The sequence below is a fragment of the Marmota flaviventris genome, chromosome 20 (genome assembly GCF_047511675.1).
Source record: "Marmota flaviventris isolate mMarFla1 chromosome 20, mMarFla1.hap1, whole genome shotgun sequence".
In the NCBI taxonomy this organism is placed as follows: domain Eukaryota; kingdom Metazoa; phylum Chordata; class Mammalia; order Rodentia; family Sciuridae; genus Marmota; species Marmota flaviventris.
Genome location: NC_092517.1, coordinates 18,288,238 through 18,301,538, shown reverse-complemented (window position 1 = coordinate 18,301,538; position 13,301 = coordinate 18,288,238). Strand labels below are relative to the sequence as shown.

Below are 13,301 nucleotides of genomic sequence, written 5' to 3'. Positions count from 1 at the left end.
AGAGACAGGGCCTCACTGAGTTGCTGAGGCTGGCCTCCAACTCACGATCCTCCTGCCTCAGCCTCCTGAGCCCTGGGATGACGGGTGTGCCCACCGTGCCCGGCTGCTACTTTCCTTCTGTGAAATGGGGACTGTCACCCCCCGAGAGGGTCCCTGGGAGAACAGGAGCCAGCCGCGGCTGAGCCACCTCTCTTGCAGGACGGCCCAGAGATACTGCTGCACGTCCTACCTGAAGGAGAAGAGCTGCCTGGCCGGCGTCCTGGTGGCCAAGGAGGGCGGGCCCTGTGGGGCCGAGGACAATGACACCTGTGGCGTCTCCCTGTACAAGGCAAGCCCGGGGGCGGGGGCAGGCACGGCCAGGACGGGTGGACTGGCGTGGGTCCGACGGTCCTCCAGGGCCGGGCAGCTCCCCTCTGCAGGGCTCCTTGTTGGGGCTCATTTGGGGTCGGGGGACCTGCCACCCGCCCAGAAAGTCCCACCAGCAGCTGCGTTGGCCATCGGTCCATAGGTTCTTGAACATGGGCTGCCTCGGGGCTGGGCATGTGGCAGTGAGCCTGGGGGGCCCCCTGCCCTGGGGGCCGTGGTCAGGGTGGTGGGTGGCATGGGGGTCTTTCTGGGGGCAGGGAGCAGCAGGTGCCAAGGCCCTGTGGTGGGACGTAGGTTATGTGGCCCGGGCGTGGCTGAGAGGAGCCAGGAAACCAAGGGTGGCCGCAGTTGAGGTCGAGAGGTGACCAAGCAGGTCCCGTCCGTCCGTCGCTGGCGGGACTGTGGCGGTGCTGTGGAGGGACGGGACGCTGGGGCATTTTTGAGGGCCATGACCGGGATCCCTGTGGGGACCGTTGTGAATGGTTGTCTCATGTGGGCGGTGGGTACAGATGGGGTCAGAGCCCACCAGAGCAGTGACAGAGCAGAGGGAGGGGAAGGTGCACAGGGGTGGGGTGGGGTCCTCAGCCTGATTGGGGCACATTCACGTTGTCACGTGGCTGTCCCCACCCTCCCTCTGTAGGACTCCTTCATCTTCCCGCATGGAGACTGTGTCCACTCAACACCAGCCCATGCCCCTCCCAGCCCCTGGTCCCCATCCTGCTCTGTGAATTGGCTTATTCTGGGACCTTGTACAGTGTCAGGGCCTCATGGTGCCATCCTCCTGAGATGGGCTCACCGACCTCAGCCTCTATCCACGTGATAGCGTAGGTCAGGATTCCCTTCCTTTTTAAAGGCTGTATAGTACTCCACTCTCTGCCTGGATTACATTTTCTTGGTCCATCCACCCTTCAGTGATCATGCGGTGCCTTTTGCTCTTGGCTCTTGTGAGATACAGTGCCATTTGTGTCCGTGGACACTCGAAGATCCCCTCTGTTCTCTGTACTGCTACTTAGATGGACTGGGGGCCAGGCCTAGCTGCAGGGGAGGCTGGGAAGGAGAGGTCGGCTGCCCACTGAACACGAGCAAGGAGGAGGTCGGGCTTGGTATGGACCCTGAGGTGAGGGCAGAGGACCAGGGTGTCGGTCCCGAGTCAGAGGGGCCGAGAGGGAGGAACCGAAGACCCCCGTCTCTCAGGCTCCAGGTGGCACTGGGCAGAGGATTCCGACTGGGTCTTGTCACTCTGGGGTCACTCCCCCAGAGCCTGCCGTGTGGCGAGGCAGGTCTGGAGTCCGTCTGCCCCTCGCCTCTGGGCTCAGTGCCTCTCGATGGCCGTGAGCACTGGGGACTTTGCGGGGCTGGGGACACACGGGTCTTTGGTCCATGGACGTCACGCGTCCGCAGCACCGGCCAGCTCTGGTGGGCGGCAGACCGCCCCAGGCTTGGCTCAGGCAGGATCCGTCTCTCTGACTGTGCCCCGTCAGCGGCTCCTGGTTGGGCGGCCTCGGGTGGCTGCCCACAGGCGACCTGGGCCGGCCTTGATCTGAGGCTGCCCTGTGTGGCCTCTCCTCCTCCCAGGCCGGCGGGGCCCGTGCAGTGGCCGCGTGCAGAGCCTTCTGTGGCCTCGGCTCAAACCGGAACACCGTCCTTCTGTCTCCACCTTTTGGCCAAAGCAAGTCCATGGGCACAACTAGGTGGTTGGAAACGCCTGCCTTCTGTCCTGTGCTGGGGCTGACCAGGGCTGCTGTCCGCTGAGCCACACCCCAGTCCTTAACAATTCCTAAACATCGAGACAGGGTCTTGCTAACTTGTTGAGGCTGGCCTCCAACTTGCAATCCTCCTGCCTCAGCCTCCCGAGCCGCTGGGATCATGGGTGTGGGCCACTGCGCCCAGCTAACTTGCTTAGTAAGAGAAGCTGGAACAGCACGTGGCAAAGTCAGAAAATGCAGGAACAGTTGGGGCTGTTATCACAACCACTCCACCATCACAGATTTAGAAACAGTGACACCAAGTTTCTTTTTGGGACCGACGGCCTGAGATGAGACAGAGCCACGCGACAGCTTTAGGGACCAGGCTTCTGTTCTTAGCTCAGAGCTTCAATCTTCATGGCTCAGTATGGCTGCGAAAGCCCCAGCCATCACAAGTGTGCTCAAAGGAGAGCAAGAATATATACTTCTGAGTAGAGTCAGTCCCCAAAAGATCTCCTGAAAGCCTGGTGACACTTGGGGAACTGCAGGGGCCTGGGGGACCAGCATCTGGCCCGACTAGGACTGCTGTATGCTAGGGGACCGGCCAGGGCTGGTGGTGAGTTCATAGTTTTTTCTATAAAAGGCCATTTATGGCTTATTTCAAAAAACTAGCCTGGCCCTGTCCTGCGCCACAGGACCCGGGGACAGGCGCCCCTGCCCTGGGAGAGGGCGTGGGCGGGCGGAAGACAAGTTTGACTCCAGAGCCCCCTGCTCATTCTTGGGGTCCTGCCTGTGCCACGGGGCTCTGAGGCCGGGGAGGTGGACGGTCGTGGGGAACAGCAGGCGCTGACGGCCGTCCCCTGCCCTCCAGCAATGCTGCGACTGCTGCGGCCTGGGGCTCCGCGTAAGGGCCGAGGGCCAGCCCTGCGAGGCCATCCCCGGCCTGGGCTACCCCTGCAGCCACGCCATGCTGTCCTGCTGCGAGGGACAGGACCCGCTCGTGCCCGAGGTGCGCCGGCCCCCGGAGCCCGAGGCTGCGCCACGCAGAGGTGGGTGACGCCTGCCAGGCCGGGGCGCCTGTGGCCACTTGTCTGCTCGTCCATCCATCCAGAAATCTGTGTGTCCGTCCATCCATGTATCCATCCATGAATCTGTCCGTCCACCCATCCACAGATCTGTCCACCGTCCATCAACCCATCCATCTGTCCACCTGCATGTCTGTCCACCTGTCTGTCCACCCAGGGCTCTGGCTGAGCACTGGCCTGAGGACCAGGTTCACCAGGGGTGGGGTCTGGGGTCCTCCCAGGGCCCAGCCCCGGGTCCTGGCAGGAGGGCGGAGGCCTGGGCTGCGGGCTGGGCCTCCCCAGCCTTAGGGGGCAGCTCCGCCCAGACCCTCGCCCACTCCCAGGCCTCCCTGCGCGGGGAGGGGCTGATCCCCTGCTGCAGCCACCGCAGACCTCACTGGTCGGTGGACAGGCACGGGGTCTCTGGACGGGTCAGACCTTGAGGGGAGCCAGGCCCACTGTCCTGTGCACTGTCCCTGAGTCCAGAGGTGCTGAATCCATTCCAACCCCTGAGCAACCCCCCCTGGGTGACAGGCCCTGTCACTCACAGGGGACTGTGGGGGCACATGGACCAGCCCCCAGCCTTTCCTTCCTGTTGCTGGACGTGTCTGTTCATCTGCCCACCTGTGTGTCCACCCAGCCGTCCAGCCCTCCTCTGTCCCCGCATCCACAAACCACCCACACACCCATCCCTCCACTTATCTGCCCACCCATCCGTCCATTTCTTTTTCTTTAATTTTGGTTCTGGGGATTGAACTTAGGGCACCTGGTCCCTGAGCCCCGTCCCCAGCCCTATTTAGAGACAGGGTCTCACTGAGCTGCTTAGGCCTCACTTTCCCTGCGGCTGGCCTCCAACTTGCGATCCTCCTGCCTCAGCCTCCTGAGCTGCTGGGATAACAGGCGTGGGCCACTGTTCCTGGCTTCCTTTCATTTCTTTCTCTCTCCATCCATCCGTCCCCCCTGCATCCATCCCCCCACTCCCCCACCTCTCTGGTGTCCATCTGTATGGGCTGTCCACCCTCCCTCCGTCCTCACCATCTCTGACCGCTGACCTGCACCCCAGTTTCAGAGGAGGACCTGGCGAGCCAGGAGGCCCTGTCCCTGGGCCCAGAGGCGGAGATGGCCAACAGCCTGCCCGGCGATGACCAGGACGAGTGCCTGCTGCTGCCCGGGGAGCTGTGCCAGCACCTGTGCGTCAACACGGTGGGCTCCTACCGCTGCGCCTGCTTCCCCGGCTTTGCGCTGCAGGACGACGGCCGCACCTGCCGCCCAGGTAGGCCAGGCCCGGGCAGAGCGGCCTTCCTGGGAAGGGGCCTGTGGTCGTGCACACGTGGGAACCGGCAGGAGCTGGGGACCCCAGGCTTGGGGACTCGGGAGGCCGGCAGACGGGGCTTCCTTCCACAGGGGTCAGCCGCCTGCCCACTCTGGGGGATCTCGGGTGGCCCTGGTGCAGACGGCCCCTTCCTGGCAGGGGTCCGGGGGGTGATTCCTTCTTTTCTGTTTGAGGAGGCACTATGGACTCAGCTCAGGGCCCTCGACCCCCGAGCCACGTCCCCAGCCCTGCTTTTTGTTGGTCTCACTGAGTTGCTGAGCACCTCGCTTTTGCTGAGGCTGGCCTCCAACTCCATCCTCCTGCCTCAGCCTCCCCAGCTGCTGGGAGTTCAGGCGTGGGCCACCGTGCCTGGTGGTCCATGGATCTTCACTCAGATAATCACCTCCCGTCCCCCCCACCCCGGAGTTGTTGTCTCTGTGGTGGCCCTGGCCAAGGACGGCTGGTGCCCGTGAGTGCTGAGGCCCGGGGAAGACTGAGCCCGCTGCTGTCCTCACAGACGGAGAGTCCCCGCAGCAGGGGGCTGCCCAGGAGACCCCGCTGAACCCAGAGCCAGCCCAGGAGCCTCCCAACACTATCCCGCTGCCCCGGCCGCAGCCCAACACCTGCAAAGGTGAGCAGGGGTGGTGTCCCCGGGGGTCCCGGGGCCACCAAGGTAGGTGCCGAGGGCTCCAGTGCTGGGCATGTGGCCCCCGCCTCAGCACCTGGCCCTGTCCTCTCACCGGGGACTTGGGGAGGGAGACTCAGGCCACCTGTCACCCGGTCATTCCTGGTGCCGGGAGTGTGTTCGTGATCTCCCATTTGTAAGTCCATCCACCCAGCCGCCCACCTGTCCACTCACCTGTCCGTCCACTCGTCTATCTGTCCACCCATCTATCCACCTGCCCATCCACCCCCCACACACACTGATCCGCCCGCCCATCCACCTGACCACCCACCTTCCCGCCCGTCCGTCTGTCCACCCGTCCGTCAGTCCACCCGTCTGTCTGTCCACTCGTCCACTGTCCTCTGCCCTCTCTGGGCCTGTTTCTGTTGAACTCAGATCTGAGTCGCGAGGAGCCGCGTGGCGGGTGGGGGTGGCAGGTGGTGGGAGGAGGGTGGCGGGCGGCACCTGATGTCCCTGTCCCCCCTGCAGACAATGGGCCGTGCCGGCAGGTGTGCCGCGTGGTCGGGGGCACGGCCATGTGCTCCTGCTTCCCTGGATACGCCATCATGGCGGACGGCGTGTCCTGCGAAGGTGAGGACCCGGCTGCTGCCGCCTGGGGAACCTGGGGGTCGCGGTGGGGGGCAGGCCACAGCCTCGCCGTGTCCATGAGGTCTGGCTCCTGGGACAGAGTCCCCTGGAGCCCTGAGACAGTCACTCTGTGTCACCGAGCCATGTGGGAGGTGCCCCCGGGTGGGCCCATGTCCTGCTCCTGAGGCCCAGGGCCAGCTCCTTCGCCCGTTCTCCTGGTGACTGCGGAGCCATGCTACGCAGCCCGGACATCATCCCCGTCCCCTGCAGCCCTGACCAGGGACTCCCCAGAGGTCCCGACCTGCAGGTCTGGGTGGCCTGAGGATCCGCATTTCTTTCTTTTTGGTCCCAGGGGCTGAACTTGGGCCCCCCAACCCCTGAGCCCTGTCCCCAGCCCTGTTCTGGACAGACAGGGCCTCCCTGAGCTGCTCACGGCCTCGCTGTGGCTGAGGCTGTGGCTGAGGCTGGCTTCCAACTCACAATCCTCCTGCCTCAGCCCCCCGAGCTCTGGAATGACCCACCCGTGAGCCCCTGCGCCCGGCTGAGGTCTTTGTGTTTCTCAGAGCGACCCTCGGGCCTGGCTCATGGACCACATCTCAGCTCGCCTGTCCTTGAGGGTCACCCCTGTCTGGGTGGCTGTTGGTCTGTGGCCAGCAAGTACATCCACGTTCCCACTTGGGTAGAGATCAGAGGGACAGAGAGACGACATGCCCCATTGTCGTGTGGGTGGCATGCAGAGATGGCCCCATCCCTCCTGCTGTCCTAAAAAGAACCTGCCCTGTGTCCACCTCTTCTGTGAGATGGGTTCCCATGTGGACCAAAAATACCCTGTGAGCACAGAGAGGGCAACGGATTTGCCTGAATCACACAGCATGGTGGTAGCATGCAGGTCTCTCTCTCCATGTGGGGACAGGTTTCAGGACCAGGTGATACTGTGTCCTCTGGGCTCTGCTTCCTGTCCCCCCCAGACCCTGAGGGCCTGAGGAAGGCATTGCTCTTGGGTCAGGATTCCTTTGAGCCTGGCCCCCATGAGCAACCTGAGGCCCAGGGCCCAGCCCCACTCTGCCTCTGCTGGCCATGTGGACTGGTCAGTGTCCCCATGTCTGCAGGTCCCCTTGGTCCTCTGGAAGTAAGAGCTGAGGCCGGAGGCTGCAGACAGACGTCCTACGGGTGCAGGCAGCCTGCCCTGTGGAGATGTCCTCCCTCTCCGCTGTGTTCTCAATGATCAAATGAAGCCAGGCGCGTGGCCACGTCTGCCCACCCAGCCACTCAGGAGGCTGAGGCAGGAGGATGGCAAGGTGGAGGCCAGCCTCAGCAACAGTGGGGCCCTAGGCACCTCAGGGAGACCCTGTTTCAAATTAAAACACAAAGGAGGGCGGGGACGGGCTCTGGGCTCTGGTGCCCCTGGGTCAATTCCTGTCACCAAAAAAAAAAAAAAAAAGTGACTCTCCAACCGTGACAACCCCAAGGTTCTTAGAGCGTCTGCAGACGTGAGGTTTCTCCTGCATCTTGGTACGTCTGCCCAGCAGGGCCGCACCTCCACCCCCCTTTGGCCAGAGCTCAGCCCTGCCGTGCCCACTGAGCTGCTCTGACCCTGGGCCCTCTCCTGTCCCTGTGACCACCTGGCCCCCTGAGCACTGGGGGCTGCAGCCCCTTCTGTTACCAGGGCTGGGGCAGGTTCGCAGGGGGGGCAGGAGGCGGTGTCTGATCTGCCCTGCTGTGTGACTGTGGGTGGGCCGCCTGCCCTCTCTGAGCCTCACTTGCCATCTTGGGGCTCTGTGGACTCAGACTTGGGTCCAGGCTGAGCTGTCCCACGGACGGGCTGGGAGGCCCTGGACAGGTGGGTCCTGCCCCCCGGGTCTCAGCCTGCGGACCTGTGGCTGGCACCTCTAACGGCCACTCTGTTTTCCTCCCGTGGCTGCGGCTAGACCAAGACGAGTGCCTGGCGGGCACTCACGATTGTGGCCGGCGACAGTTCTGTGTGAACACCCTGGGATCCTTCTCCTGTGTCAATCACACACTGCTCTGTGCCCAGGGCTTTATCCTCAACGCGCACAGGAAGTGCGTGGGTAAGCGCCAGGCCTCCCGCCGCCTGCTCACGGCCGCTCTGCTCCACGCGCCTGCCACGCGCTAAGGCCCCTCCGTGAGCTGTCCCCAGCCGGCACCCCCGCTCCGTCTCACGCCCTTGTCCTGGCCTCTTGTCCTGTCTTTCCTCGGGGAAGCCTCTTTGTCCAGCGACATCCCAAGGAGTCAGAACACTCAGCAGAATGTGTCCCCAGGCTGGGTGGGTCGCTGCAGAGGGCATCAGGCCCCGTGGGGTCTGGAGGCAGTGGGGCAGCTGGGAGTTCCCGTCTCTGACTTTGGACAAGTCACTTGCCTTTTCCCGGCCACAGTTTCCTAGTCTGTTACAGAGAAAGCTGCTTCCAGGTGGGGTGGTGCACACCTGCCATCCTAGCCGCTCCGGAGGCTGAGGCAGGAGGATGGCAAGTTGGAGGCCAGCCTCAGCCACTTAGTGAGGCCCTAGGCACCTCAGTGAGACCCCTGTCTCTAAATAAAGTAGAAAAGGGCTGGGATGTGGCTCAGGGGTTAAGCACCCTGGGTTCAATCCCTGGTACCAAATAAAAAAAAGTGGATCTTACGTTGATCTTCCTTTGATGACCACTGGACATGTACAGTCCAGAGCCTGGGCCTAGCTGTCCAGGTACTTGGGATGCATCTAGAATCTTCTCCAGAGGTGCATGACAGAGGCTGGGGTCCAGCTAATCTGGTTTTGTACCCCACCATTTGCTGGGTGACCCCGAGCAGTTCAGCTACCCTCTCTCAGCCTCTGTGGTGCCCAGTGGAGGAGGCAGGGCCTGGACCCAGTGCCCACCCTGCGCAGGCCGCAGTGGCTGCTGGGTGATGGCGCTCCGGCCTATTCCTTGGTGCTGGTGTGGCCAGCGGCCGGGGCTCCCGGGCCTCTGTGGGTGGTGGGCCAAGGACACAGGAGCCCTTGGTTATCTACAGGGCATGGTCCCCAAATGGAGGTAGACGCAAAGGCACAGCAGGGGACACGGGGGCTCAAGCTGTAGCAGAGACACGGGCAGAGCAGCTGTTGTCGCTGGAGAGGGTGGAATCTGCCCGATCCCCCAGGATGGACAGGCTCGGAACCGGGAAGGGTGTGCAGGCTGGGAGGAACGGCCCAGACGAAGGCCCAGAGGTAGGGTCTGCACAGAGGTCGCTCAGGGCCCAGGATAGGCCCCCATGTTATGCCTTCTCCTTGCTTGGAGGCCATGTCCAGCCTGGAATGTCCCCTTTGTGACCCTCTGCTGCTGGGCAGACAGGCCCGGGGTGCTGGCTGAGCGACTTTCACAGACATGTTTGCCCCTGGCCTCCAGCCACGGGCAGAACATGTGCCCTCTTGAATCTGCTTGCCGGTGGCTGGCCATCCTCCTGTGCGGGTCGGGGCTGTGTGTGCGTCTGGGAAGGCAGATCCCACCGGGGCCTGTGGACGCCCTTCCCAGGATGCCCTCTTCCTGCCTGCCCCAGTGTGCGGGCTTCCAGGTGGCCTGGGAAAGAAGATCTTGTGCTCTTAGGGGTCCCCAGGCAGCCGGGAAACGGGTTTAAGAAATGAAATGCCAACGGTCCGTCCACTGAGCAAGGTTCAGGAGCACACATCTGGCTGCCCGCCTGCTTCCTGCACCGCACACGTCCTGTCTGATCGTCTGAGTGTTCTTTATCGCCCACAGGCCTGCCCCACACTCTGTCCATTACGTGCACGTCCATGACCGTCTCCCGGGGCTCCTGGGGTTCCTATGTTCCTCCGCAGGCGGGAGGGGAGGCTCAAGTCCTGCTTTTTGCACTTTATTACTCCTAAGACCTTCAACAAAATTGCTCCACCTCCTGGAGCAACATTCCCTCATCCGAGAGTGAGATAAGCCCCCACCTCAGAACTGTGAGGTAGGCCAGGTGCAGGGGTGCACACCTGTCATCCCAACAGTTGGGGAGGCTGAGGCAGGAGGATCACAAGTTGGAGGCCAGCCTCAGCAATAAGCAAGGCCCTAAGCAACTCAGTGAGACCCTGTCTCTAAATAAAAGGGCCTGGGGATGGGGCTCTGGGGTTAAGCACCCTTGGGTCAATCTCTGGAACCAAAAAACTCTTTGGGTTCAGGTAAGAAGTGGGCTACAGCTGTGGTGTCGTCATTATTTTTCTTCAAATACATTACACAGAGGCAGTGAGCGCCCCAGCACTAGAGGCATGTGAGCCTAAGTGGGACGGTGTTGGCTGTCACCTTTGCCAGGGACTCCCCTGTGTCCTGCCCTCAGAGGACTGTCTAGTCCCCTGGGGCGGGTGCCCCAGGTGGGCTGGGCTGCAGGAAGTCGGGAGGTAGAAGAGCGCCGCTGCAATCCAGCCGCCTTGGCTCACCTGTGATTCGGGGGGGGGGGGTCTCCTCACCCCACCCCCTGCTCCCCTAGTCCTCGTTAGTGTCTCCAGCTCCTTCCTGGACCCGCGGCCACCGGGCTCCCAGGCTCCCCTGCGGGATGGCCACCGGTCACATGGCCCTTTCTTTCTTCCATCTTGTCTGTCAATGCATCTCATTTTTTCTGCCTCCGTTTTTTCTAGAATCTTCCAACTCCTCCTCCCACCTCCATGTGTGGTGCTCCCAGCCACCTCCGTCTCCTGCCTGGCTTGTCTTCAGCCCTAGTCCATTCTCCTCTGCAGCCAGGACACCCTCCCCCCTTCTGCGGAGAACCCTCCATGGCTCCCACCTACCCTCCACCTTCACTGGCTCAGTCTTCTCTCCCCTGCAGCCACACCTCTGCCAGGGTCCTGACTGGTCCCGGCCCTCACACAGCTGTCCCCTCTGCCTGGACCATCAGTTTGGCTGTCTCTGTCACCTCTCCCAGGTTCTTGTCCACATGTCCCCTTCACTTCCTGCTGCACCGACCTCCCCCCTCGTGTCCCACTTCCTTTTCTCCATAACGCTGGTGACCACCCTCCTTGTTGTGAGCATTGATGTATCTGAGCGTCTGCTCCGCGAGGGTAGGCGTGTCTGTTCGTCTTGGTCGCTGACCTGTCCCTCTTGCCAAGAAGGGTGCTTGACACGTAGCTGGTGCCTAGTAAATCTTTGTTGAATGAAGGGAGTCTTGGATAAGGGGACATCAGCCATGTGCTCCTCTCTGGATGGTGAGTACCTCCAAGGGCAGGGCCTGGCGCTTCCTGCCTCCTGGTGGCCTGAGGTCCCCTGGTGGTGCTGGGCCTCTGGACCCAGAGCGCCCTGCAGGTCCTGACGGCCACCTCACGCACTCTCCCCGCAGACATCAACGAGTGTGTGACGGACCTTCATACGTGCAGCCGGGGCGAGCACTGCGTGAACACCCTGGGCTCCTTCCGCTGCTACAAGGCGCTCACCTGCGAGCCCGGCTTCGCCCTCAAGGACGGCGAGTGCACAGGTGAGAAGGGGCGGAGGCCGGCCTGTGGGGGGGGGTATCCTCCCCAATCCCGCCCGCCTCTGGCCATGCCCCTCCCCAAGCCTGGCCACGCCCCTCCCCAAGCCTGGCCACGCCCCTCCCAGCACCAACTCCGCCCTCTGCCTGCTTGGCTCCTCCCTGGCCACGCCCTCACCAGTTCCACCCACAACCCTAGCCATGCCCTTGACCAGACCCACCCCCGACCAGCCCCACCTCCTCCAGCCACGCCCCTGACCAGCCCCACCCACTCCAGCCACGCCCCTGACCAGCCCCACCTACTGCAGCCACAGCCCTGGCCAGCCCTGCCCACAAACCCAGCCACGCCCCTGATGAGCCCCAGCCACGCCCCTGATGAGCCCCAGCCACGCCCCTGACCAGCCCCACCCACAGCCCCAGCCACGCCCCTGGCCGGCCCCACCCATTCCAGCTACGGCCCTGAACAGCCCCAGCCCAGCTCCTTAGCCACACCCTCTCCAGCCACGCCCCTGAGCGGCCCCACCCCCAACCCTAGCCACGCCCTGCCCTGGTCCGAGTGAATTGTCCTTCATTGTAAGTGTCCAGCTCTCACATCTGTTTCTTCCCCATGGAAAGACCTCACCTTCCAGTGTTGGGGGCAGAAGGGCAGAGGGTGGGGTCTGAGGACGGATGTGGGGAGGCCGCCCCCTGGAGGAGCACTTCTGTCCCTTTTACCAGAAAACTGGAGCCTTCTAAGGAGAGGCGGCGTTTCTCCACTGGCATTTCCCGAGCCGCGTCTGGGTGCCAGGGGTGGGGGTGAGGTGCAGTGTCCTCCTTCTGGCTGCGTGGGAGGGGACACGGGAACTGGGCGGAGATGGAGAGAGCAGAGTGGCTGTGGGCTGGGTGCTCCTGGGGTGGGGCGGCCCGAGGAGGCCCCCAGTGCAGGCGATGTCATCCTCGGGACTGAACAAAAGAAGAGCAGGAAGGGTGTTCCAGGCAGGGGGGCACTGTGGAGACAGGGAGGGTGGGATCGTGGCATGTTCGAGAAGAAAGACAGGCTCAGGGGTTGGGGCTTCTGTGTTACCAGTGCCGTCTCTGTGTGTGCGCAGTGCATGCGCTTGTCATCCCAGCAGCTCAGGAGGCTGAGGCAGGAGGATTGAAAGCTGGAGGCCAGCCTCAGCAACTTGGCAAGGCTCTAAGTGACTCAGTGAGATCCTGCCTCTAAATAAAAAGTAAAGAGGGCTGGGGACGGGGCTCAGTGGTCAAGCACCCCCGGGTTCAATCCCCGGTATCAAAAATAGAAAAGCATCCACGCAGGACCTATCTTACGGGTGTAAGCTGTTGTCACCATGTGCTTACGACAGTACCTGGAACCCCGGGGCAGCTCGGTAAATGAGCTCATGCCATCGCACTCTGGGGACACGGGCCACACTAGTGACAGGACTCTGCCAGCTTCCTGCAGCAACCTTTGAGCCATCCTGCATCCTGAGGGCAGGGCTGGGTGGGCTGGGTGCTGGGCATGCGGGTCAGGGGCTGCCCTTCACCCCGGGCCTCTGTGTGCCAGACGTGGACGAGTGTGCGACGGGCACCCACAACTGCCAGGCGGGCTTCTCGTGCCAGAACACCAGGGGCTCCTTCTACTGCCAGGTGCGGCAGCGCTGCATGGAGGGCTTCCTGCAGGACCCCGAGGGCAACTGCGTGGGTGAGTGGGCGCGGCTCAGCGGGGCCCCCTCCTCAGGCTCCTCCGGAGGTGTCCTCCAGCTCCAAGCGCTGTATTTTGGGCACTGGGGATTGAACTAGGGACACTCGACCCTGAGCCCCGTCCCCAGTCCTGTTTCCTGTTTTATTTAGAGACAGGGTCTCCCTGAGTTGGTTAGGGCCTAAGTTGCTGAGGCTGGCCTCCAACTCGCGATCCTCCTGCCTCAGCCTCCCAAGCCCCTGGGATCACAGGTGTGCCCCACTGCACCTGTCTGCTCCCAGCACTTTGAGACCAGGTGGACCCAGCTTGCGGCTCTGTCACAGCCTCTGTCTCCACCTGCGATGGGCATGCCCAGTGGCCAGCCCCAGGAGATGCTTGCAAAATGCTACCTGCCCTCCCCACCTCAGTCGTCTCACCTTGGCAGTTACTTGTCCTGTGGCCTCGGTTTACCCATTCTCGGGGTTGGACTGGAAGAATGCATATCACCTGGCCTGTGACATCTGATACGGTGACCTGG

General features: G+C 62.9%; 1 protein-coding gene across 2 annotated transcripts in view; it reads left to right on the top strand.

Moving 5' to 3' along the window:
* The window catches only part of Fbln2 (fibulin 2), a 39,756-nt gene that overhangs the window by 18,880 nt on the left and 7,575 nt on the right, over window positions 1-13,301 (top strand). The window contains exons 4-11 of one of the 2 annotated variants that reach the window (XM_071605891.1): window positions 199-328; window positions 2,923-3,100; window positions 4,179-4,388; window positions 4,945-5,058; window positions 5,581-5,682; window positions 7,608-7,748; window positions 10,978-11,112; window positions 12,650-12,787. In XM_071605891.1, coding sequence (XP_071461992.1) covers window positions 199-328; window positions 2,923-3,100; window positions 4,179-4,388; window positions 4,945-5,058; window positions 5,581-5,682; window positions 7,608-7,748; window positions 10,978-11,112; window positions 12,650-12,787 — 1,148 coding nt within the window. The remainder of the gene's footprint in view (window positions 1-198; window positions 329-2,922; window positions 3,101-4,178; window positions 4,389-4,944; window positions 5,059-5,580; window positions 5,683-7,607; window positions 7,749-10,977; window positions 11,113-12,649; window positions 12,788-13,301) is intronic. The other variant, XM_071605892.1, reaches the window with a different exon arrangement.